Source organism: Molothrus aeneus, chromosome 5 (genome assembly GCF_037042795.1).
Source record: "Molothrus aeneus isolate 106 chromosome 5, BPBGC_Maene_1.0, whole genome shotgun sequence".
Taxonomy (NCBI): Eukaryota; Metazoa; Chordata; class Aves; order Passeriformes; family Icteridae; genus Molothrus; species Molothrus aeneus.
The window spans coordinates 38824318-38850726 of NC_089650.1; the positions used below are offsets into that span (position 1 = coordinate 38824318).

The 26409-nt window shown below is 39.5% G+C and overlaps 1 protein-coding gene across 1 annotated transcript in view; it reads left to right on the plus strand.

Annotated features, from left to right (window-relative positions):
• Positions 1-23635: 23635 nt before the first annotated feature.
• Positions 23636-26409, plus strand: part of LRIG3 (leucine rich repeats and immunoglobulin like domains 3) — a 37398-nt gene continuing 34624 nt past the window's right edge. Inside the window, exon 1 of the mRNA XM_066550087.1 lies at positions 23636-23823. Within this exon, the coding sequence (XP_066406184.1) occupies positions 23636-23823 (188 nt within the window). The remainder of the gene's footprint in view (positions 23824-26409) is intronic.

Consider the following 26409-nt stretch of genomic DNA (forward strand, 5'->3'; position numbering starts at 1 on the left):
AGTCCCTGGCAAACAAATCTACAAATATACTATTATTTGGTTCATAGGGAAATATTACACAAGCTGGTCTAGACCACAAAGGTTTTTATATCGGCTGCTCTTTCTGGGGTAATTTATGAAGCAGGATAGGACACGGGATAATTGCCATTGTGAGGAGATATTTAATGTATTGGATATTGATCACATAGCAATTTACTGTAGAAATTCAATTTCAGTACACTACTGTATTCTTTTTGTTTAATCAATGGCCTCAGGCTTGTCTGAAGCCTTTTGCATATGAAAGTATGTACAGTGGGAGAAAGGAGAAATTATGGATGAGCTTCAGAGAAGCTTTGATAGGATACAGATTCAGCTTCCTTTTAATCATCTGGATATCATCTGGACAATCATCTGCTTCTTCACAAAAGAAAACAAACACCAGAGATTTTTGGCATGAGATTTAAGTTGGCTGGTATTAAACAGCAGCTGTAGATCACATTGCTCCATAATAAACCCTCCACCCCTCCCTCAAAAGTGATACTAATTTTAAATATTTCGGTTTCCATGTAGATGAGATTATGTACTTCTGGAGACATACTCATGCATTTTCTTATAGAAAAGGGGTTGAGATGAAATTAGGTGTGTTTTATTATTTGAAGACTTGTTATACAGTGCCTGTCAGGAGAGGTTTAGCACTGTAATTAATGTTTCCATGAATTAAACACAGAAGTCTGGTACATACAGTGACAGTATTTAAAGTAAAATATATGGTTAGTCTATCATCTGTTTAACAGACTTTGTCAGTTCATAATTCATGTTTATTTTGAATATCAGTCAATCTCTGATTGTTCTTCCTCTAAAATACCATTGTTTCATTACATAGGAAGAAACATAAATCTATAGTACTACAAAGAACAAGACAGTCTCTTCAATATCCTCCAGGTACTCAGAATATTGATTTTAGGTACTGATATATATCTGGGGTAGCACCTCTGCATATGCCTTATTGGTCCTCAAATAATTCCAAATGCTGAGAACACTGAAAGTTGAAACAATACTTTATACATCCTATTTCACTTCAAAATGCTGCAAATAATATTTTAAATATTTTTGCCAGTTTACAAGAATATAAGCTAATAAGCAAGTAGATAAACATGCTTTACTGGAATATCTGAATTCAGATTTTCAAAATCTTAAGGGTCTGAAAGGAAAAGAAGTTATCAAGATAGTTCAGATACCCACTTTCATTATTGTTAGTAAGATCTTTGACAGGTGGGAAAATTTTAAAAGTCCCAGTACTTCTGTACCTATGGTAATGAGAACTGCTAGATGGATGTTGTGAAAATCCATTTGATAAAGTGAATGATCCCTCAGTCCAGCTGACAGTCAGTGCACAATGATCAGAAGGATAATTCCAGTTTGGCTTACTCTCACTTCTTGTTCCATTATCTGTCTGCAAATTGGGTCTTGAAGAATTTGTGACTTCAGTGTTTCTCTGACCTTGGATCTGGAATAACTAAGAAACTCCGTGAACTAAAATCTTTCACCCAAGTGAAGGGGACTGCAATCAGACATTATCTTTCAATATTCTGAAAGAAAACTCTGTAGCAGCTGAAAGCAAAAGGAATGCAGGGGAGCCCACAAGCATCATCCAGAATGAAATGCATACAGAGGATGTCTTAAGACATCTCAGAAGCTAACCACAATGTTATTTTCTTGATAGCAGATAAGTCAAGAAGCATAGTAATGACATGCAGGAAGACAGGGTCATGCAGACATCAGGAGATGGATTTTGGGAAAGACAAATGCAGGAGAAATATGGTAGATTACAGACTAGAAATTAAGATAGAAAACCACTACAGAATATAAGGAGAGGTTTCCTTATTTTACCATTTCAACATTTTTTTTAATGGTTCAAGTCCTTTACTCTGGTTCAAAATGCAGGGTCCAGATAGTTTAAATGAGAGCTGACTGTATCTCGTCACAACTGTACTGCTCCTAAGATGAAGAATACAGGACTAGCTCCACAGACCATTCCTTAGGGTTATATCAAATAAAGGATGTTCAGAGATAAAGAATAAACCTATTTTATTCAGGGTGATGGAACTACTGTGCTTTGGAGTTTTTTAAGATTTTCATTTTCAGAGAAAATGAAGTGACATGATACACTTCATATGTCCAAAGCTGCTTTCCAAAAGTTTACATGAACTCACGCAAACCAGTTTTGCTACATGCATTTAGTTCTTTTTTTACTATTGAAATTTTAACTAACTAAACCCACATTAAATTAAGAAGCTATAAAAAGATTTACACATCATTTATTTTGAAACACAAACTTAATTGAAAATATGTTTTTACCTAGAGAGGAGCCTATTTGTTTACCTGTAACCACACAATGTGGTGAGATTGCCACATAAATGGAGCAAGTGAGTGATGAATTCGGTCTCCAATATTTCTGACTTCTCATTATATCAGTGAGGAAAATATAGAGATCAAAAGATAAATATATATATATAGTATCAAGAGATACACAGTCAAGTGAACTTATTCCAGACAAAAACAAGTAATGAAAACTGGAATAAAACAGAGAAATAGGTGAAGATTTCAAAAGAGAGAATAAAAATAATTTCTTTACATCATTTATTCCTTACATTGTCTATGACTTTTTATACTAATTACTTTTCAAGGCCAATGTGTAACTCTCCCCATTTTAATCAGGAGAAATGTAAAAACCCCATGGTTAAATAAATCAGTCGGGTACCTTTTTAACTCTTTTTCTACCAGTTCTACCACTGAACCTTCTACATCACAATAACGTGTCCCTTGAATTGCTGACCAGTTTTTCTTAAATAGTTTAGTATGTGCAGAACATTATTCACACTGCATATGACTTAATCTTTATAGCAACAGACTTTTCTGAACAATAGTTTATAAACACAAGCCATTCTGTTATTACTCCAGAGGCAAAGAACCAGATATAGCTCTAGAATGTATGGGCAACTCTTTTCCTCTTTTGAAATGTGCAGAATCAACAAAAACTTGCACCCAAAAACCTGGAAATAGGGTTTTTCCCACTGTACAGTGTTATTGCATGGATAGGATCACACATGCTGAAGTTAGCACATTGTTATGCCCCATTCTGCTCAGTGAGTTTGGGGAAGGACTGTTTGGCTCACTCTGGGTGGTGCACAGGAGAAACAAAAGTCTTAGGAGGTTCAAAACCAAACTTTTACATGCAACCTTTAGAACAGTAAGGTAGAAAAAAGAAGAAGACAAATTTTAAAATGTAGCCATTTTGGTTAGAAGTGCAAAAATATAAAACCATAAAGATAACACTTCAGAAAATGTTTAAGGGAAAAGGGGGAAAGAGAAAGAAAGGTAAATAATCACCACCCATGGGTCCTGCAGCAAGAGTTGGTTGTTGCAATTCCGATGTCTGCTGGTCAAAGTGATGGTTGCAGTCTTGGTCTGTTGGGGGTGGAGGAAACAAAAAGTCCAATGGGTTAATATATGTTCAGGTATAGGTGTACCTCTCCTGGGGTGGGGAATTTTACACTGTATGGGTAGGTTCCCTGTATGGGAATGGAGGCTAATTTAAGTGATTTGAATAACTTTTTGAAGATGTTGTATTAACTGTAACAAAGTTAGTCTTCTACTTCAGTGTGTAGGTTTGAATCACACCCAAACTAGATACTTCAAATAGCCAAAGCTCTGCTCCAAAACCCCCTGGGATCTCTTTTGGATGAAAAAAATTACAAATCTTGGACTTTTTATGGTGAAAAAGTCTCTTCCACAATATTCCTGAAGACTGTTGACATTAGAATAATTCAGATTTATTCCATTATAGTAGCAATAATAGAATACTTATAATAAATGGACCTAAAATTTATTACCATAAAAATAATTTAAAATATAAACTGGTTAATATATTTTTAATTGGACTACATTAACATACCCTCTGTTTCTAGAGCAACTGTAGTGGAGTGATCAAAAAGGGGAAAATACACAAATATTGAGAGTTTAACTACAACTGGTTTGCCAGATGCTCGGTAGAATGAACACAGCAGAACCCAATTAAAAATTGCTTATAAACTGACTTGATTTAGCCACAAAGTGAGCCCCAAAAGGATATTTTTACAGTCATTTATTAAAGAAAAAACAGTGGTTTACATTCACACTACATGAGCAATTGTTGTGGATGCGTAAAAGAAAACTGATGCTGTACATATTTCAGAGATTCATATTGGTCTACCTCTGCTCTGATTCTATGGACCTATGTCTTTGTTAAAACTGATAGTAGGTTCAAAATGATAGGAGGTGATCATAGAGTGTCTTACTTGGAAGTGACCCACAAAGATCATTGAGTCAAACTCCTGGCCCTGCACAAGACAACCCTAATCCTTGATGACCTGACAGACAAAAATATGGAATGACTGCTCAGTCCTCTAAACTTCATTTTCTTAGAAAAATGTAGAATAAAATACCCAAAACATTACCAAAATCACAGCAAAAGTATCTACCTAAAGTAAGAAATACACATTCTTTATAAGCTTTGCAATCAAACCTCAGGCTGCCTCACCCAGCGTGTGAGCGCAATGGGACGCTGCAGATATTTTAGCTGGAGCCAGTAGCTGTTAAGCAAATATCTTTCTTTCAAACTATTCACTTCCCTTTTGGTTTTAAGTTACAAGGGAAAAAAGAGCTAAAAGAACAAGTTGAAGAAGAGAGGCACTGAAATTCTGCAAAGGAACCAATCAGAAAAAGGCATTACTTCATTTTCTCATATTCACACAAATGGAAATCTGAAAAGTGAAATGCTAATGGTACTTTCAAAGTGTTGAGTATCTTGGGCAATTTAAATCCTTACTGCAGAGAGAAAGGCATTTCCACAGTTATTCTCTGCCAATATCAGAAATTCCCCTTTATTAAACAAGTTCAAGTAATAGCTCAGTGTTTCCAAACTTAAAGAAAAAGTGAGCTGTTATGTTTTCCACAGAGCAAAAGAGACATATTTTCTTCTCTGGAATAAGTAATTTTACATTAAGTGAAACAACACAACCAGAAAAATGTATTAAAAATAATAATAATAATAGTATTTAAAAAAAGTTCCATGTGGAAACCACAGCCAATACCAGAAAGAGTAAAATCCTGGAAGCATATCCCACATGGAAAATGGAATTTTTACTGCTGTATGTGACAGTTTCATATACCTCTGTAATGGCACTTCTGTTGCGTTCCTCTGGAACTAGAAAATACTTTACTCCACGATTCAAAAGTTTGATTGTATTTGGTATTCCTGACTTTTTATCAGAAAGAGTTCCTATTCTAGAAGATAATAAAATATTTGTTATAAATACATAATTTATGTAAGAATATAGTATGGACTGATCTGGAAATAATGACATTAATAAAAATGACTGGTTTGAAACAAGATAATTTCTTAATCTATCTAAGAAAATAAGAGATTTTTTTTTCAATTAAGGAGCCAACTTTTTTTCCTCAAATTCCAATTTGAAGTTATTCCTAGAGAACGAGCAAGGATAAAGAAATTCAAGAGACAGACTGACTGCAAATGTCTTGGCTAGGATGGTATGATTCCATATTGTGGAACAGAAACCAAAGATGGGAAAAAATTACCTATATTAAAAGTATGAAAGCCAGAACTCCATTATATCTTAATATCATATTAAGAACTTAGAAAGCAGCAATGCATCCAGTGATGAGGTCACTGATAGACCTGATCCGTGATTTTTTATATCTTTAGGATTTTTAGATGATTTTCAGAAAATATCATATAATTTCAGATCTTTGATGAGAGAGAAAATGTTCCAAATGTACAGGGCAGCTAGAATTGCACTTTCTGGTGCAGTAGTACACTGCATGAAAACCCAAGTTCATGTTCCCTGGAGAGGGATAAGTTACTTGGATGCATGGTCTCATCATCATTAACCATCACAAGGAAACCACCACATGCTGCAATTCACTTTACTGAGATGCTACTGCCAGGATAAGGAACAACTCTCTAGCAGTATTACTAATGTCAGAGATACACATCAAAGCATTTCTTCTGCAGACAAGCATCCTTACAGCTCTATAAAGCAGAAAATATCTGCAAAATAAAATACTTTGTTTGACTGTTAAGAGTGCTGAGAATGGATGAGTTTTCATACTCCAGAGGTAGAAATATCTCAGGAGAAAACTCCTCAGGAAGTTAGTCCCTATTATGGATAACCCATAAGATGGAGTTTTGTTTAAAAAGGCAGGATAAAGCAGCAGCTCTAGAGGATTTGGAAGCTGGCACAAAAGCTTGCATCACATGTTTGAAATAAGCTGAGGCCCATCACCAGAAGAAATGCTAAATCGGTAGCATACACAGATTTATGAAAAATTATTCATAGTCAAGCAATCAGCAGAACTAGGAGACCTGTAATATATCTTTTATTTATTAAAAGTTACAGAAATTACAAGATAGCAGCAGATTAATACTCCATTTTCTATGAAGTGCACTGAATGGAGGGCAAAACTAAGGTCATAGGCAAAGATGTTTGTATTGCTTATAAAGCCTGTCAACTGGTTGCTCTGGTTGTGTTGTGACCTAACACCACTCTGACCAGGAGTTTATTTCTTCTTTGCACTTCCCTATCATCATTTCTATTTGTGTGCACTGATTCTGGCTTACAAATTCAGGCAGAGACTCTTTTGATCTTTGAAAGATGTGTAACAAACCTGACTTGCTGAGACAACAGGGCTCCATGCCCCACGGTAGAACACAAATCAGTCAGTGTCAATAGGGAACTTAAGCACAAATTATCATCTAATAGGTGCTTTGTGAGCAAATGAAGACAGACTTGCAAGACATCCTAGATTGTCACAGCAGTTACCAAGCATACAATTAAAGACCTCAGAAAAGAAGGCGTCAAATAACAATGTTTTTGTTTCACACTAGCAGGAGCATGAGTGACAGAACAAAAAAAGCAGTAAAATATAGGGATGATAATAATCCAATGCCCATGTACTCAGGTTATCGCATCTGAGAACAGTCCTCAAGAAGTACTTTTAAGTACTTTCAATTAAGAATGTGAAACCTAAACTGCATTGGAACAAACTGCATGGGTGACACACGGCAGATTGTCCTGCAGTAGGCAAGGCAAGAAAGAAGAGTTATCAGTGACCTTGTCATATGCAGCTGTGTCATGTATATGGCAGGACCTGAGCTTAACAGAAATATCATTGGTCAGTGACACCCAGTGCTTCTGATTTTTCCACAAGATTTGCAAACAACATCAGCAGGAATCCAGAGATTACAATTAATAGAACCCAAACAATCACATAGAGAAGACTAGCACAACCATAATGATGTGAAGGGACAGGATAGATTCCTGGAACATTCATGCACTGTAAAGTCTGGCTCCAGAAGGCTTTCACAGAGAACACAAAATAGTTACTAAAGGAACCTGTGCATACAACTCAAATCAAGGGATATGGCCTGGAACTGTTCATTAGTTACTTCCTAAGATGTGAACAGATGTTCCCTTACAACAAAGCCACTCATGAAGTACATGCTGAGCTCATACTATCTCAGTAGAGAGAAGTTATGAGCAATATGCAATGAAGACTTTATATTTCCTGAAAAAAGTATTAAGTTGTGCATTCTCCAAAACCATCATCTTGGAAACACCTCCAAACCAGACTTGGTGCTCTCTGTTAGTGCTAAGAGAGGATTTTCCCTGGGTCAGTCAATAATCCACAAGACTGCTCTGATGGTCATGTTGGAGGCAGCTAGTACTTTTCCTTCATCACTTTTCGTTCGTCATCCAAGGTGAAAACAAGTGGTATGAAAGCATCCCTTATTAAGACAGAGTAAGTTATTATATGTGTATTACAGTTTATGTTACATTGAATCAGATATATAGCAACCAAATTTGACTGACAAAACTGATAAAATCAGTGGACAGATACAGGGAGATGGCTAAGAAAGTCATTACAAGTTTCTCAAATGTTGGCTGCAGATGTTTGTCTACAAGTAACTGTATTCTTTTAGAATCTCTGAATCCTCACAGGTGAATTAACTGCTTGCCAAATAAGGAACTATTCTTGGCATGTTGCTTCAGGCAGTGTGAAATGTGTACTAGGGATCCCCTGCAACCAAAACCCAGGCAGGATTTGGTAAAAGTAGTCTCGGGATTAGGAACAATTTAAGGTACCTGCTATGGTACCTTAAGGACTGCTGCTATGGGCCCAAATCACTATACAGTATTTGAAGACAGTGAAAACTGAGTTTTCACTAATATGCTAGAATTCTCTGCTCAAGTTATCCTTCTGTGACTGAATGGAAGCTGAATTTGCCAGGTTAATAATCTAGAAAATATATGTGGAACACTACCTTTGACTATCTTAAAGCAGAAATAAACTCTCTTTGTCTTTTTTTCTGAGAGTGATTTCATTCTATACATCACCTTTAAGTACGTGCTTTCTTTTTCTTTTTCTTTTCTTATTCTTTTTTCTTTTTTTTCTTTTTCTTTTTTTTTTTCTTTTCCTTTCAGTATTTTGGGAGAGAGAGGGAGGGAAGGAAGAGGAGGACATCAGTTCCCTTTCCAAGTCATTTTCCAAGTACAGATTTTACTTTTCTGTACATAAAATTTTGATCAACTTGTAGCATTCATTTTGCCTAATGCTGACAGTCCTTTCTGCTTATATAAGGGAGAAAACTGAGAATTATTGGATTTGTCTACAGACAACTATAGTCTCTCCATGACCTTATGTCTCTCCACTCTGCAGAAGCTCCTGGCTTTGGACAACACAAAGTTTTGGAGCAGGAAAGCATAAGGAGATGGAGTCCATCTGCTAGTAACAAGAGCTTCCCCTGACAAGCCTTAATATTTGCAATTGGAAATCCAAAGAAGAGTTAATTGGAAATCCAAAGAAGAGTTATCTGAGGCACAGATAACTTCATTTTTACTCTACCTGGCCACAAACCAGAGCTGCTGGCCTTCTTATTATGTGGCAGCCAGTCAGAATTGAGTCTAAACTGGACCCTAGCTTTCCTCATTCCTGTGAAACAAAGAATCACAAAATACCTACCTATGTCTACACACAAAGCTTCTATTCCTATTGACATTTGACAACATTATTCCAAAAAAGAACTCACACATCCACAGGCAGTGTGATTCCCAGAGAGCTCCAGTATCACTGCACTGAGAGACCTAATTTACTATACATAGTTATGAGGTAATTAATATGCATTTATTACTTATTATTTTATTATATGTTTATTTTGGAAAGGCAATAAACTATCTGCAAGGCTCTTTTGTAAGATGTTTTATATCTTTGACTTGTCTTGGCTTGAAAATTACCAAATTACCAATTTTGCAGGCAATGGAAGTGGATCTTGTTTGGTTTGAAAAAAAATAAGTCCTCTTGTCTCAGGTACCAAATTCCAACTGAGGAACAGCAAAGGAAGTTACTTTTCTTACTTAGTTCATTAAGAAAGCAAAAGACATGTTTTGTCCAGCTTTGACAAGTTCCTATGAAATCGGACTATAAAGCTGTAGTCCTTCCATGAATTCCACTGTGCAGTCACAAAACATGCATGGAGTAAATGGGCATCTGCCTATTCACAGTTCATAGCCCAAGCACAGGGGTTGGTTTATGATCTGTTTTCCATTTGTTTCACAGGCATTGCCCACTGTCTAATGGATAGGATATTTGGTCAAAAATCAAGGAAATAAACTAGTTAGAACTGAAGCACTGCAAGTTCCTGACTGGTACGCATTGTTGCATTTGCATTGAAGGTTTTGGTTTTTTGGTTGGTTGGTTGGTTGGTTGCGGTGGGGATTTTTGCTTTGCTTTGCTTTGCTTTATTTTTGGGGTGGGTGGTTGTGAGTTTGTTTACGGGGTTTTTTTGTATAAGCAATTCTCTTAACAAAAGTTTGGGTGCTCTTTTTATCATTACTTAAACGCAAAGCCTTGTTCCCCTGAATAAAGTCCTTTCCATTTGGAGGTAGAGTGGTAGAAATTGAAACACAATTAATATATTCCTTGGCAATTTCCCACCAGCATAACCAGAGATATGATTGTTTTTCATAATAATCTTTCCTCTCAATAACTCTTAGTAGAGTTTCCCTTTAAACCTGCCATGGCTGAGCCCTGGCAGTCCTCAAGAGCAGTTGGTTTTACTATACTTCTTTAGCTATGTAAATGAAGTTGTTTAACTATATTTTGTTGTATTCCTTAAGGAAAAAAAAAAATAGAAGTTGACTGCTTTTAAAAATCCAAACAGTGACAACCATCCCATTGACTTCAAAATTTTTATGGGTCTAATTTTCTCATTCTATTTTCTTTCAATATTTTGTAGCCATAAGAAATTAATGTTTTAATGAAACAACGTGTAAAAAGTGTCTAAAGGGTTTTTCCCTCCCCTTTCTTCGGCAATAAACATCTTGAGACTTCACAATAGGTCTCTGGTTTGTTTTGTTAAAACACATCTTTATTACCTCTTTCAGCTAACATGAAAAGGTGCAAGCATTTTGCTATACTAAAAGCTTTTTGCTGTGCTGAGCTCAGAGGAATAAACAGACTTGAATGTAATAGTGATGCTCTTAAGAAGTAATTACCAAGGCACCTTCTGGAAGGATTAGTGCATTTAATATGATGATTAATCAGCTCCTAAATAGTGAATTTGTCAAATCAAAAGCAATTAATACCTGAAGCGTGTTTAATTGTACAAACAGATATTCTTTTCAGAAAGAAAAACGTGTTTGGTAACATCTTTACTGCCTACCTTTTCTGTCTGGCCGAACATTTAATTTAAGGGTTTTCTTATTCTGCCAGCACCAGGCAATAAGCACCCCACAGATTTCAGTGCCACCCCAGGGACCGCGACACCAGGGATGGTGAGTGGCTGGCACCGCGCCCCAGGCACCCCGCGGCGCCCACCCGGGGAGTCAGAGCTAATCGGGCAGCTCTAATTACTCCTGAGCATGGGAAAGGGCTCCTGAAAGCTTCTTAGCACATCTCAGTCGAAGGCAACCTCCAAATGAATAGCAGATAAGTACCTTATAAATGCCCAGTTAGAATTATTATTCACTGTAACATGGGAGTGCTCTGTCTCTTTCTTAAAAGCAAACATAATTTGCAAATGCTTCTTAGCGGTTTGTCACACCCACGTCTTCACATGAACTTAATCTAAGTGTCAAGTGTCCCGTTGGGTGAAACAGATTGCAAACTTTGCCCTGTGCTGCAGCTAAAGCAGGGCACTTCTCTAGTCTGTCACTTCTACATCTACTTTTATCTGAATTTTCTTGCACTCTAAGTAGTCTCCTTTATGGCAATATAATTTTCAAAGTACACTTCACTATAAATATGGATTTAACGTGTTGTAGAAATAATCTCCAGAAAACACTGTGCTCCTGTCTTTTGTGACTTCAGATATAGGAGTAAGCTGATGGAATTAAAAGACCCTCACACTCTTAAAATTAAACAGCTCTATAATTGTTTGCAAAATGGAGGCTTACCTTACTTCTTGTCTCTATTTCTAGTATCTACAAGTTGCATTTATTATTTGCTGTCCTTTGTTATGTTTACAATCTTTACTATTTTTTTTACCTATTCTTTAAGGCTGCAAATTAAAACAAAGAAGACAAGGCTTGGCATCAGGAGCTGTACTTCGAAGATCCTTGTGGGTCCCTTCTAACTCAGGATATTCTAATTCTATGATCCTACAGGACATTTTTCACCAGTGTCTCTTCAAACCCTTTGTTGGTCTTTACTGAAGTTTTCAGCTGAAAATTTGATATGTGACGGATCAGTTAGGGAAAAAAAAAAAAAACAAACCAAATCACCACATCAGATTTAATGATATAGTCTATTGACCACTCTTGCTTAATTTACCAGAATGGACCAAATCTATTTCCAAAATAAATCACCAAATCCATAGCTGCTGTAGGACTGTGCTAGGGTCACTGGTAGACAATATGAGATAACACTATTTACTGTGGGACAGAACAGCATCTTTCTGATGATGAGAAATCTTTTCTTTCATGTGGAGAAGTACCAGCCTTTTTAAAACCATGCAATAAAACACCCATTAGCTGCAGTGTTATCCTCCTTACTTGACGGTTTGTTTGTTTTTTTTTGTTGTGTTGTTTTTTTTTTCTGTATGTGTGGCAATAGCAATATTCCAAGTTTAGCATCAAAGAGACTCAAAGTTGCAGTTGTATAACAGTTGGTGCGTTTGGAAGAGTGAAGCAAAGGTTTCTCATCTGGGAACTTCTAACGCCTCAGCAAGGAGGATGTTTCTATCAACACTGCAAATCACAGAAATCCGTGGGGTGCAGCAGGATTTGCAGGTTTTCCTGCCAGGCTGTTGAGCCTGAGGCTAACAGAGACAGTCTCAGTTGAAAGCTGCACTAGCTGTGCTTGGAACCTACTGTACTTGTGACAAAAACACATGCAGTACATGAAGTTAGATACCATGTGCAGAGAAGGTTAAATTACATATAAAACATAATTATGTGTATATATGAATTTACAGGTGCAATATGAGTGTCTGAGTATTCAAATCAAGAAACCAGGACAAAATTGTGCACTAAAGATCTGTAGCACGCATGCAAACTTTGTGGCTTTAGACAAACAAATCTTAGACAGCACTAGAAATGGAAGAACCTAAAGTACAAGCCCTGATGCATGCTGTCAGGTTTGTTTTCAACTATTTTTCAAATTTTGAGCCCCTACACATTATTTACTGGCATTATGAATGCCTGCCAGGCTTATGTAAATGAGCTTGTTTTTCTTGTACTGCGGGTTCCATGATCATTTATACCACAACTGTGCGTTACTGGAGTAAATGGAAATGCACATTGGAGATAGATCAGGTTTGAATACACAACTGCATTCTGCCAAACTGGACAGTAAGATTTTTAATTCTGTCTTTAGGATCTTATACTAGCTTTTTTTGAGCTACAGATCGATACATTCTGATCTTGCATAAAGCAAAACCAAAGGAGACAACATTTGTGACAGCAAAGCTTCAAGATCAAAGATGTCTATGAAAAAAAAACTGAATTAGTTTGAAGAGGCAGAGTGGAGTTTTTAAGTTCAAGGGGCTGTTGTGTTTCTAGACTCAGACTCGGTGCACAAAGACTGGATTTACCACATTAAATGGTACTCTTTAGGGCACAATGTATTTGACACACTCTTTTCAGAGGTAACAACCATTTAAGGTATACCTAGGACCCCTAACGCCTTGCTACTGGTTCATATAATGGCAGCCAGCATCATTTGTGGGGCCAAATGACAAACCAAACAAATGAACAGAGGTGGGGTAAAATAACTTTAACAAAAAAATCATGATCTGGCTTCATCTAAGGCACCACAAGCAGCTGTGCTCACACTGTGCAAAGGGTGGTTAGGGCAGGTCTGAGCAGGCAATGTGCTGGATAGGAAAATCTGAAGCCATGGCTGCTTGAGAAAATTGTGTGGGGAGCCATTCATAGGAATACTTATTCTATTTGCTCTCCACTGCCTCAGCCTGTCAACTTGAAAACTTCTCTATAGGTATGGAAAGGTCCTCAGGCCACAGGCAAAAGGTTATTCAGGCACACCTGCTCTGCTGAGGCAGAAATGCTAGAGACAGCTTAGGGAAACATGCTCAGAATGCTGGCAGCTATGATGATTTTCCCCATCCACTGTATTCAGCTTTGTCACAAGTCTAACACCCAAGTCTAGTTCAGAAAGGGTCCTCACCATCCATCTTACTGGGCTTAGAGTTCTGAGTCTAAACTTCCTTCTTAAATACATGCTCGAGGACTCTTTGAGTAAATGACATTTTTCAATAGTCCAGCTCTGGAAATCAGTGTATGCTCCTAAATAAAGATAACAACAAAGGATTGTTTGCATTTGCAAAGCAGCTTCTCTGGTAGAATTATTCATTTTCTGTGAACCGCTTTCACATATTTTATAATTAATTATACACTTAATTTTATCTGTTTAAGAAAATTAGAGAATGAAGTACTTGGAAAGCAGTAGAGTAAGTTCAAGAGATTTAAAATGCAAGAGAAGTCAGGCAGCTATACCTAAAAATTTTAAACAAAATTCTACCCTTTTATATTTAGCCGTTGACATTTTTTAGACAGTCACATTTAGTTTTAACTTTTAATGCTTTCTTCTTGTTGATTTTATTTTAACATACTTTATGCTTTATTTTTTATGACATCCATTCATATATATGTGTAAAAAGAACGTTTACTTATAATTGATGATATTAATTTATATACTGAAATATACACAAGGCTAAGTTTCTTGGCTAGATATCTTTTGATCCTATTTTTAAATAGTATTAGTTTACAAATAAGATGCTAGTCCAAGGGTTTAACATTGCCCCAGGAGAATTAGTCTCTGAGGAACACATTGCTCACAGCTGCAGTGAAATATCCATCACTGAAAATTTCAGCACTTTTAATTCCATCTCAGTGACATCAGTGGGATATCTGAAATATTACTCACATGTGGTACTCAGTAAGGGCATGTATGATTTTATGAAAATTCTAGAAAAGTAATTTTGTGTTTATCATTAGCAGTTTTTTCTAACAAAAAATCAGAACAAAAAATATTACTGTTGTAACATGGTTTATTTGTGGTGGAATTTTTTTTTCCATTATGATTACAAAAAGAAGTAATTTTCCCAAAGTTTAAAATAATCAGCAAACCTCTTCCTGTTTACTTTAGTTTATAGCTTCTTTCTTTTAATCCCCCCACAAAATTGGGAAATTCATACTGTAGCAGTAGCTTAGCCAACCTTATGGAGACTTTACTGATTATTTCCCAGAATAACTAGGTTGGAAGAGACTTTCAAGATCATTGAGTCCAACTCAGCCCTAACACCTCAAATAACCATGGCACTGAGTGCCACATCCAGTCTTTTTTTAAACACATAAGTCACTCAAAGGATAACTCAATTATTGAGCGCCTGCAACTCAGTGAAAGCCAAGGTTTCTTAATCACCACTGCCAGACTTGAGCCCAGCCTGACCACCCCCATGAGATACCACTGCTTTGACACTGCACGTGTGTGCCAAGGTACATAATATCCCACACTGTGGCACTGTGCCTTCTCATCCTCAGATCCTCATACCTCAGATGTGGTAGGATGATGACAGTGTTGTTAATATCTTTCTAGAAGATTGTTTTTTCTAATGCTCAGGTCAGTTCTATCCAAGGAGAACCGTACACTAAACTATTTGTCTTGTGGCAATGCTAATGCATTGCACCCTTGCATCCTATTTATTTCCTCTCCACAAGCTGAACAGGAATAGAGAACACAAATGCAAGGACCTGAATCAGAAATTCCTTCTCTGGAGATTACAGTACAGTACCAGGAAAGTGTCTGAAGACTCGACATATACTCCTAAATATTTTGTTTTATAGATTGAAGAGTGTAGAGAGGTTAGTGTAGAAAGGGTGAAATTACTGAGAGGAGATTACTAGGCTTCAAACATGTGAGGGAAAACAACAAAAGAAAAACTTCACAACTGAAAACATTATGAGAAATGCATGCTGAGTGTTAGCTTAGCTTACCCTAGCAAAAACCCACTTGATAAAGTTACTTAGGGTTGGTCAAAAGAAGTACCACGACCATTAGGAAACTGACAAACCTCAGTTTCCCAGTGTTCACTGGCAGGGGTATTTGAAAGTGACATCTCCATTTCAGAGACTTCCCAGACTGTGTTGCCTCAATGTCAGAGATGTTCAAGAGGCCACAGAAACATTTGCTTGTATAAAGTTCCCCAAAAGGATTCATACCAGAATCCCGTGCAGTTTCTTCTGATTCCATATTAACAAGATCAAAGCAAAGAGTGTGCTGCAGACCATTGTTCACCAATCTGGCCAGCTGGTGCACAGGACTGGTGTTGGTTGCAACTCCTGTTGGGATGTTGCTGGCACCCAGCCCATTCAGATGTGCAGGCTGTGTGCTGCTGTCAGAACCAGCCTGCTCTTTGATGCTCCAGCTCGGAAAGTCAGACTTTATTGGCAAACATAGCTATTTCAAGTAACCACTTGAACAGCTGTGGTAGTGGTGCAATGTGTCTTTGGCCAACTCCTCACTGGAATAGTGCTTGCTTATTTTGTTGCGTATAATCATTGGGAAAGCAAGAGGCAGTAAACAGCAGAAGAAGGGGACCAAGTCCAGATGACACTACAGTGTGCTATGACTCACTGGTTTCCCAATGATGGCATTGGGATAGCCGTGTGCAAAATTTCAAGTGTTACTTGCTGTACTGCAACACTGGGTATTCATTTTGTGAGAGCTGGAAGCTCTGTCCTCCTGACCTTGCTCCCAGCTTTTTGTAGCCTACTCCATTCCTCTCCTTTAATATGGGACTTCCAAATGGGATATACTACTTCATCTCAGTCCTCATCAGAACACTATTTCTTTCTCTCACATAGAAAGATCCAAGTGATATACCCCAAAATGTTTCCTATATAGTTATTGTTGACACATACTTATTTACTTTGTGATGCACTACTAATCTTCCAGGTGTCCTCATTTTGTATTTGTACATGATACTTCACTTATGCATAGCACTTCCCCTTTGGTTTACTAAGTCTTGTAAGATTTAACCTGTTAATAAATTCTTAGTAGAACTTGTTACATCAGCAGGAAACAAAGTAAACTATTACAGGGGCATAATAAAATTTAAAATTTCAATTCATATTTGTGATAAATTTTCCTTACTATTGTTACAATTATATTTAAGGTACTGTCATGTGTTGATGCTGGCCAGATGCCAGGCACCCACCAAGGCCAGTCACTCACTCCCTTCTGTAGCTGAACAGAGGAGAAAAAATATTATATATGGGTTGAGATAAGGACCGGGAAAGAATCACTCATCAAGTACCATCATGGGCAAAACAAACTCAACTAACAACATCAGAGAAGGATCATGAGAAGTAAAATAAACCCTGAAAAATGCCTTCCCCCCACCCCTCCCTCCTTGGAGCTCTATCACCTACTCCAGTGTCTCAAGGAGGCAGGGAATAGGGGTTATGGTCAGTTCACCTCCTGAGGTTTTTCCTGTTGCTCAGGGAGAGGAGTTATTCTCTGGCCGCACCTTGGGGTCCCTGCCATGGGCAACAGCTCTCCATGAACTTCTCCAATGTGAGTCCAACTCATGAGCAACAGCTACCCACAAACTGAAGCAATGTTTGTCCACCATATGGGCAATAGTCCTCCCAAAACTGCTGCAGCATGGGTCACTCTTCCATGGGGTGCAGTCCTTCAAGGACTGGCGGCTCCAGCATGGGAGCAGGGCTCCTCTCTCCATGGGGTCACAGCCTCCTCTTAGGCATCCACCTGCTCTAGTGTGGGGGTCCTCTATAGGCTGCAGGTGGATCTCTGCCTCCCCATGGACCTCCATGGGCTATAGCAGCAGAGCTGCCTCACCATGGTTATTACCAAGGCCTCCAGGAATCTCAGCTCCAGCACCTGGAGCACTCTGTCTCCTTCGTGACCTTGGCGTCTGCAGAGCTGTTCTTCTCACATATTATCTCTCTGTTCTTCACTTGCCGAAATATAACTATGCCAATAATTTTTTAATCTTTCTTCTTAAATGTTAGCACCGAGGCATTATCAGCATTTCTGATTGGCCCACCCTTTGCTAGTGGCATGTCCATTTCTTGAGCCACCAGGGACTGGTTCTGCTGGACACGGAAGAAGCTTCTAGAAGCATCTCACAGAAGCTACCCTGTAGCTTCCCCACTACCAAAACCAAGCTATACAAAACCAATCTAGGTCCCCATTATAGAAAGATATTTGAGAAATATGGTCCCATATTATTCTATTTAGCTTAATGTGTATACTTGAAGGCAGACACTGAGAATCATCTGAAAAAACAGGGTCTAGACTAAACTAGTCAAAAGGTTCTTTTTCTACAGAAGGAGAAAATCTCCAGAGACTGATTCACTCTAAATTACTTGATTGTCTATTTTAGAAAGGTAGTAATCACTTCCTGGATTTGTATTTTTCTACTGACTACAGAAGAAGCCAATACAAATGCTTTAGAAGAGATACCAAACTTCCAAATTGCTAAAATTACACAAGATGAGTCCCAGCTGCAGCTCGTTCTCCCCCTAGAACAATCAGACATAAAGTCTTTAAAGATTTAGGGCCGAACTCCCATTGATTTCTTGCTGTGAGATTCTTTAAGCAGTTGACTTCAAGAAGAGCTACACACCTAAAGGTAGTGAATACTTAACACTGAGACTGCAAAATACTGATATAAATCTTAAAAATTGGCCTGTGACTGTTTAAGCAGATAAAGCCTTCAAGCCCTTTTTCCTGGGGCAAAAACTTCTATCCCCACTGCAGAAAGGAACTTATGTTTGAACATCAGGTACCATAATTCCCCACCCCAAAGAAGGGCAGCAGGGAAGAGCCAAAGACATCATTGACTGGAAGAGCTACTGCTAGGTTCAACAGAGCACTCTTTCAGATTCCCTTTCCGAGCACTTCTTGGCCTTTCTTACCACAAAATGTTTACTAATTTTAAAAGATTATTTAAAAACCCTCAACAAACTAAAACAACAGGTAGAACAGACCTGGCAGGTGTTTTATTACAGTAGCACCCTCCTGAAATTACATCTACTTATTTTTATTCAAATTGAAAACATTTCAACTTGAGTGTTCCTTAATGACATAAAACTAAGTCTTTTTTTTTCTCTTTGAAGTTACATCATTGTAGCTGTTGATTGTTTAATTGTCCTTCCAATCAAGCACTTAACTTCCTACTTAGCCCCACACAGGACATGACTTGAAGACATTAACAATCGTCACTAATGCAGATTGCCTTAGGATGTTTTACGTTTATTTGTAATGGAGGCAAACACTCACTGTTTGGATGAATTCTATAAAAGCTGAACATTTTCTGCCCTAGGCAAAGTTTTCGGAAAGAGTTCATATGGTTTTTCTGGTTGTAATCAGTGCATTCAAATTATGTATAATTTGGTTTTCATGGTTTCACTGTTGGATCACATAAAGTCAATTATAATTACTACCAAAAATAAATGTCTGTATGCACCTTGGAATATTCACCGTGGAGTTATGACACACTAGAAGGAGATTCACAATTACTAGGAAATTATTTAAGAATATTTTATTATTTTCCTCAAATGCAAATGAAATTGCGATGGTTAATCACAGCGTTTGAAATAAACGGTCATGAAGTCTTAGTGGTACTATAAATTAAAAGTAGTATCAATTGCAATACCAAATGGGCAGAAGTAAAGGAAGGCAGAAAAGCTCTTCATTTAGAGTAATTTCCATGAAAAATATTCCAAGATATTGGATGTGACACACAAGGAAGTGAAAAGGCTCTTCTGCATACAATATAGAGGTTTTGTGGGACTCTTCAGTAACTTCCAGACAGGTGCCTGAGGCAAAACGTTCTCTTGCCTATTGCAAGGTATGTCATGTAGGCAAGCAGCCTCCACAAAAAGCATGTCCTGCTCCACTTTTGTTTTATAAGCAGGATGGGTCTCACTGGTTCATCTCTCCCTCCAGCTGTGGTTTTAGAAAAAAAAAATTGTTAGCCTTAAGATTATTATTTTAATGGACTAAATTGGTGAATCTCCAAAAGATATAATGATCTTGAAAGCATGAACTCTTCATTTCCTTCTCTCAGATAGCCCTAAACAACTTCTTTGACAATAAATAAAACCGAACTGTGAAAGTTTAGGAATAAACAGACAGGACATTAATTCTGCCACTGCTCATACAGGGTCATTTACTGACAGGAAAGTAAATAGATGGGCCATTGGTTTCTATCTCACTCTATCAGAAGTTAGATGTGTCAGAGTGTAAGCAATGTCGTTCTGCTTCGCTTCTGCTTTTTGCTGCTGAACCCTACCCAAATCACTTCATTTACCCATGAAAAGTAGAAAAATCTGAAAGGAATACCAGACACAGATTTGGATTACAAGGTGATCCAGGAGTACATGGGGAGACTTTTAATTCCTGAGGTGGCCTTAGTGGACAAAATCATTTAAAATTTAGTAGATGTAACTGTTCAGTCCTTTTGAGCTTCTGATATTAATCCTGCAGATCTAGCTACACATAACTATATACAACTATATGTAATTGTCTGATGTAATGATTTGAGATTCCTTTGCAAAATGCATAAAAAACCTGTAATTAGATTAACTGAACTCTTACTAATGTTATGAAAGATGTTCTAATTTGAATTCAGAACAGAAAATGTATAGTACCTTATTTAGTTTTGCTAAATTTAGCAATAGATAAATTATTTTTAATAATCTGCTAAACCCAGTCAGATTTAGGGTTGACTTTTTCTGGAAGTAGATTATTTGAAAGCAGTGACTGATTTCAGGGCATTAATGATATGCAAAAAAATCATCATACTTACACAGCTTCTGGGTGTGTCTTTTGCCTGAAGTGAATACATATTTTAAACAACATATGTTTGAACTTGACTATGATTTACAATAATCAAAGACTGAAAATGATACCATTAGAATCAAGCCAAAACATCCAAAACAGTGGGCTGTATCTCACTACACAATCCTCTGTCCTCCACTACCAACTCATCCACAGGACTATGCTTGGTAGTGTTGTGGAGGAAACTAATCTTGTTTTCCCAAGAGAGAGCTTGAGATTCTAGTTTTACAAGAATTTTTCTCTCCAGCCATGCTCCCATCTCCTCAACATTATTCCCCCAGGCTGACCTGCATTCAGGCTGTCATGGAAAGGACCTGTCTTTGCATAACCACAAGGAAAGTCTCTTCCTTGTGCAGCTACATGGAAAACTGGATAAGGAAATTATTCCAACTCAGAATTAAAGAAAGTGTGTTTGTGTGTGTGTGGGGGGGGATGTTACTATTTTTAAGGGGTTTCAGACATATCAGTCCCCTAATCCTGGTGAATCCACCATTATGTTAATGCCAATGCCAAAGAATGGTCACCAGAAGTTCCTTGCTACACGTGGATATAACAGGGTAGATGAATGGGAGACCTCTTACTTTGATATAAGCTTACTTTTAAGCTTATAAGATATAGTCCAGCCAAACTTGTGAAGGAATGATGTGTATTTGCTTATGTACAGTCACAGTGCACACTCAACCTAAAACCAGTGATGAAGACACTCCTGGAACTGAGGGTCGCAAGAGCTTGCAGTGCTCATAGGAGATGCAGAACCAGTCCCTGAAACTTCTGAAGAGAGCAAATCTCTCTGTGGGAAGAAAGACTTTCTGTCATGGACTCTGAAGTACACATACATATAAGTATATATAAGCATTGTAGGATTCATAATATTGATTATTTTGAGTAAAGAAGCTGCAAAGACAAATGAACTAATTTTCTGGATTGATTTACCTTGCTTAACTTAAACCAGCTTCATATATTACTAGCACTAAATACGTATTAGGTTTTTCTAAGGACACAGTATTCCCTGACTGCATGAGTGGTTTTCAAAATTACAAAACCAGAAGTTCCTGCCCTTTTCATCTCTTTTTTCCCCCTGCTTTTGTTTCTCAGATTCTCTCTTGTTCCACCATTCACATAAGCACCATATATATTATTGACTGCTATGATAAATTAAGTCCAAAATGCTTTGTTTCTAATTTTTCTTTTCCTTGGATGTTAAAACTGACAGCTTAATGATTCTCTTGCCACCTACTAGTGAATCACCACCCTTACCAACGCTCAAGATAAGAGAAGCTCACTTTTCCCAGAGAAGTGAAGCCCTTCGCTGTGCACTCTCGGAACTATGATACAAAGCATGGTTACTTTAAATCTATTTTAATTTTGGTAGATTCTTCGATAATTACCTGGAGCAACATAAAGATCCTTCTCTTGATTTGTGATTACGTTGCAAAATTAGCAACTATAGCATCTCTTACCTATATGTAAATATAACATGTTCACTTTATCTTGGTGTTACAGTGTGAAACAATTGGACAGCTAGAACAAATGCTGCAACTTGAGAAAAGAAGCTTTCCCACTGACTTCCATGGAAACAGGTACAGACTAATAATCATGGATAGCTTCAAAAATCCAAATTGGGCATTGTCCTGCTGTCTGTTTAGAACAGCCTAGTGTTTCACAGGCTTTGTTCATCACCCTAATGGTTTCCAAAGGAGGACTGGAAAAGAAACTGTAATACTGACATGCCAATGGTACCAGGACAGTTTTCATACACTTCAAATAAAAGAAAACTTTTAAAGACATACTAAGTAATTGCTATGCTATATTTTGTTCCTTTGCTGGTTTGCTTGCTTTTATATGTAGAAAAAAGTGTGTTCCTGCAGCATTTGTTTGTTTTCTCATGGTAATTTCCTTAAGAACACCAATGGTCAATGGAGCACAAGCTGACAAAACGTTGCAGAGCTCTGCACACCCTATGCATCTGAAACAGTCATGTTGACAGTGGCATATGAATGTTTGTAGTTACTTAGGACTTGTCAATCTTGCAAACTCATTACTCCTGGCTAAAATATAGTTTTGTTCCTTTAACAAAAATCCCTGTATCATGAGATATACATGGAAACAATAAAAACCGGGACAAAGCTTCAGCCTTACAAATCTTGATACTGGAGCTGTCAAACTTCTTGCGGCTCCAAGTTCACAGTGTCTAAGATGTCTGCCATCTTTCAGGTGCACCTATGAAGGTGGGAGGGAAAGCAGTGTTCCTGAGTAATTTGATGGCAGCTGCTCCTGCAGAGTAGGAGGGCGTGAAACCTTCAGTAATTGAATCCGTTGCAGGGTCTGCGCTTACATATGGAACTTGAACAATAGGTATTTACTTAAATTACATCGATTACCTCAGACATGTGGAATCTGTACGTCCTGCCCACTTCCCTGAACCTTTGGAGCCGGGATCCTGTGGGGAACATAATGGGCTTAATTACGGTGTCTGGACTAGCCATGTAGGACCCGGAAGGCAGGAGTTAACCTCACCTCACCTTTTACATGCTAGCGACCCCAGGCTTGGCTGGGAAGCCTGGGGCCTCTAGAGCAGCTTCTGGATTACCAGGACACACGCTACCTGGTGCGATGGCAAAGGAAAACCCCATGCAAGCACGGCCATGGTGCCCATGCCTTCTCACCTCGGCCCGGGCGTGGTGGGTGACGCTCGGGGAGCACAGGGCCCGCTCCCCGCTCCCGCCCGCCCATGGAGAGGCCGAGGACGGCAGCAAAATCCCACAGCAGCGCCCGCCGTGCTGCGGCGCGGGGGCCCGGGGCTGCCACCGCCAAGGCCTGGCAGCAGCGGGGCACGATGCCGGCCCACCCTGGCCCGCCATCCCACAGGGCAGCACCGCGGGGCCCGGCCGCGGCTGTCACATGGCACGGGGAGGGGGCTGCGGCGGGGCGGGCCGTGCTTGGGGCTCCCCCGGCCGCGCGGAGGCGGGCTGAGGTGGCGGAAAGTTTGCGGAGTGGCTGGCGGCGGTGGCGGCGCTGCGGTCCCCTCCCGCTTTCTTTACTTTTTTCTACGCACCCGTCTCCCACCACCTTCCCCCCTCAGCGGTCGCTCCGGGGCATGAGCGGCAGCCGCCACCCGCGCTGAGAAGCAGGAGGTCGTACCGCGCTCGGCTCTGTCAGTGGGGCGAACGCCAGGGACGGGAGCGCGGGCAGCGGCTCCGAGCCCGCCATGCTCCGCCGGCCCCGCTCGGCGCTCGCCGTCCTCCCGGTGCTGCTCCTGCTGCCGCTGCTGCTGGGCGGCCGCCCCGCCGTCGCCCGCTGCCCCGCGCCCTGCCGCTGCGCTGGGCACCTCGTCGCCTGCAGCCGCCTGGAGTTGAGCCGGCTGCCCGAGCGGCTCCCGCGGGGGGCGGTGCAGCTGTGAGTATCGGGGCGGCGGGCTCCGCGGCGGGCTGGGGGCACCGGTCTGCGTCCGCCCGCCTGCCCGCCATCTTCTGCCCCCGGGGCCGCGGACGGGCGGGCTTTGAGGGGAGCGCGGGTGTGGTGGCGGCAGCGAGGTGCGGGAGCGGTCAGCACTGGGGCTGCGGCCGAGCTGTCAGCGGGCGCGGCGAGGTCGCCGGCGGCCGCAGCGGGACAGCGTCCCTTGGGGCGGGCTGCGGCCCCGGACGGTGGTGGCGATAAGCGCCGGGCTGAAGTGCGCCCGGGAGTGCTGCTCAGTGTCGGAGAGGGCGAGGAAAAAGTTCTGTTGACTTTCTCAGACAACGTGTAGTAATCATCACGTTAACGCTGATCGGTGTGTGGGAAAGCTCCTATCGGTTTTCTTCGTGCAGCTCTTCATTCCTGGGGAGTTTGGCGCTGGCGATGGCGCGGGCCCGCCTGGGCCGGTGACTCCCAGTAACCGAACCCAGGGCAGCGCGAACTCAAGTGCCAGCTGAGGAAAAGTTACTTTCAGTAACAAACTTCTATAGAAAAAGCATAAATTAGGTCAGCTGTCTAAAAGCTTGAAAATGGCCGAGGTACTTCTCGCATTTGTTATTAATAGCTTGTCACTGAAAGATCTTCTATATTAGTCGTATTAATTTTCTATTACATTTTCAAAGCAGATCGAGATAAGGGCTTTAAAGTAAACAGGAAGACTTTCAATTAGTTGTGGCTAATTCTGTTCAATTGCCTCGTCTGGAGGTCATGCTGCTTTACTCATGAAATGTGGATGGCTGTATTGACACCATATGGAACTGAACACAGGCATGGCTCTGGGAGTTGAATATTTCCAGGACTGGTATACGAAAGTGTGAGGGGAAAGAAACTTTTTTCTTTCTTATGTGATTGAAACATACAGATCTACTACTGCATCTGCTTTACATTCAACAGCTGGTTTTGTTTTCTATTATATTTCATTCCTCTTAGTTTTTTGAAGTGTTTCAGTATGCCCACTTAAGTTTTCTGACAAAACCTAAGGATTTTGTTTTGATATAAGGTAAGCTTTATAGTTTAATTTCTTAGTTTAGCATACATCAATGCTGTTGAAATTCAGATGTGGTAAATAAAAAGGGAAAAATCACAGAACTTTTCATTTTTTTTGGAATTGCTTTAAAAAGCATTTTTCATTAGCAGTAATCCAAATTTGTTTTTTCCACTTATGTTCCCGAGAGACAATAAAACACATTGCAGGGCTTTTTTGTTAGCACGAGGGGCATTTTTCTAATTAGAATTCCCTTGGTAGTGTAAATTGCCCTTATGTAAGTTCACATTCCTTTAAAAGTGTGAGAAAATAAGTTCCGCTTGTATAAATAAGCTTTGGTCTGTTGTAAGAAACCCTGCTGTGATTACTCATTGGACAGCTGTGTCACTTGCTTTTAAACTCACAGAGGTACATCTTTGTAGGTGTCACCAAACCATGTGGTCTGGCCGCTTTTGTGTAAATATTTCTTTTGTTTGTGACAAATGCCTTAGAAGTACCCAGCTCTTTCTTCCTTCCCCTCTTAATAAGAACAAGGAAGAGTATGGCATTGTCTGTTACCTCCAGCTACCCCAGTACTTGGACCTGGGATTGTGCAATTTGGTAATTAATGAGTTCGGCTTTACATACGCAAAAAAGGTTTGATTAGTTTGGATTATTGTTGCAACAAACTGCACATTACAAATTGTAAAAGACTGTTTATGAATTTTATTGCTATATGTCTGCTATGTTTTCCATGAAACTCTATATTGGGTATAGCCAAAGGCTAGTAGTTTAATTGCAGGCTTTCCAGTCCTCTTGAGAAAACAACAACTTTTTTTACCACCTTCTTAACATACACAGGCGAGACCCCCAAGCAGGAGAATGGAAGCTTTTCTGCCTCAGAATGTCTAGGCCCATGTTAGGCTTTACACCTTCCTTTGCCCATCTGTAGTCAACCATATGGAGAGCAGGTTTTTGAAACTCCTGCTGCATACTTTCGTGCCTTTTTTTGTTCACGCTCCCTGCTGAAATAAGAGTGACCTCAGAATGGACAAAGAAAGGGGAAAAAATGAACCTGACTTATGTCCCCTTCTTCTTGGTGGCAGGTGTGAGTCTACTGTGTTGTATGGAAGTGTCTTCCGAAGTGGAGTGTAAACGGGCTATAATTGCCAGCTTCACTGTGATTTTAGCTAAAAATGCCTTCTTTTATTGCCTTGCCTTCATGAGAGGTAACAGTCTGCTGAAAACTGTTAAACATTTTTAATGGCTTTGTGTGCAGATAGTTTTGAAGTTGGATTTCCGTTTAATTCCAGGATGTGTATCCTGATACTGCAAGAATGTGGGGTTGTTAGAGCTGGTGGAGGAGGAAGAGTGTTGAGCATTGGCCAGAGTCCTCCATGTGTGCAAACTCCCACTGGCACTGCTGTACCCTTTGCCAGGTTCACTCAGGAATGCTAGAACTGTCAGTGGGGCAGGAGGGAAAGTCTGAAAAATGGTTTTTACTTGTGTTTGTATTACATCTTTAGTATTTACATTTTATAAATCCTCTAGTTCTCTACCAGAAT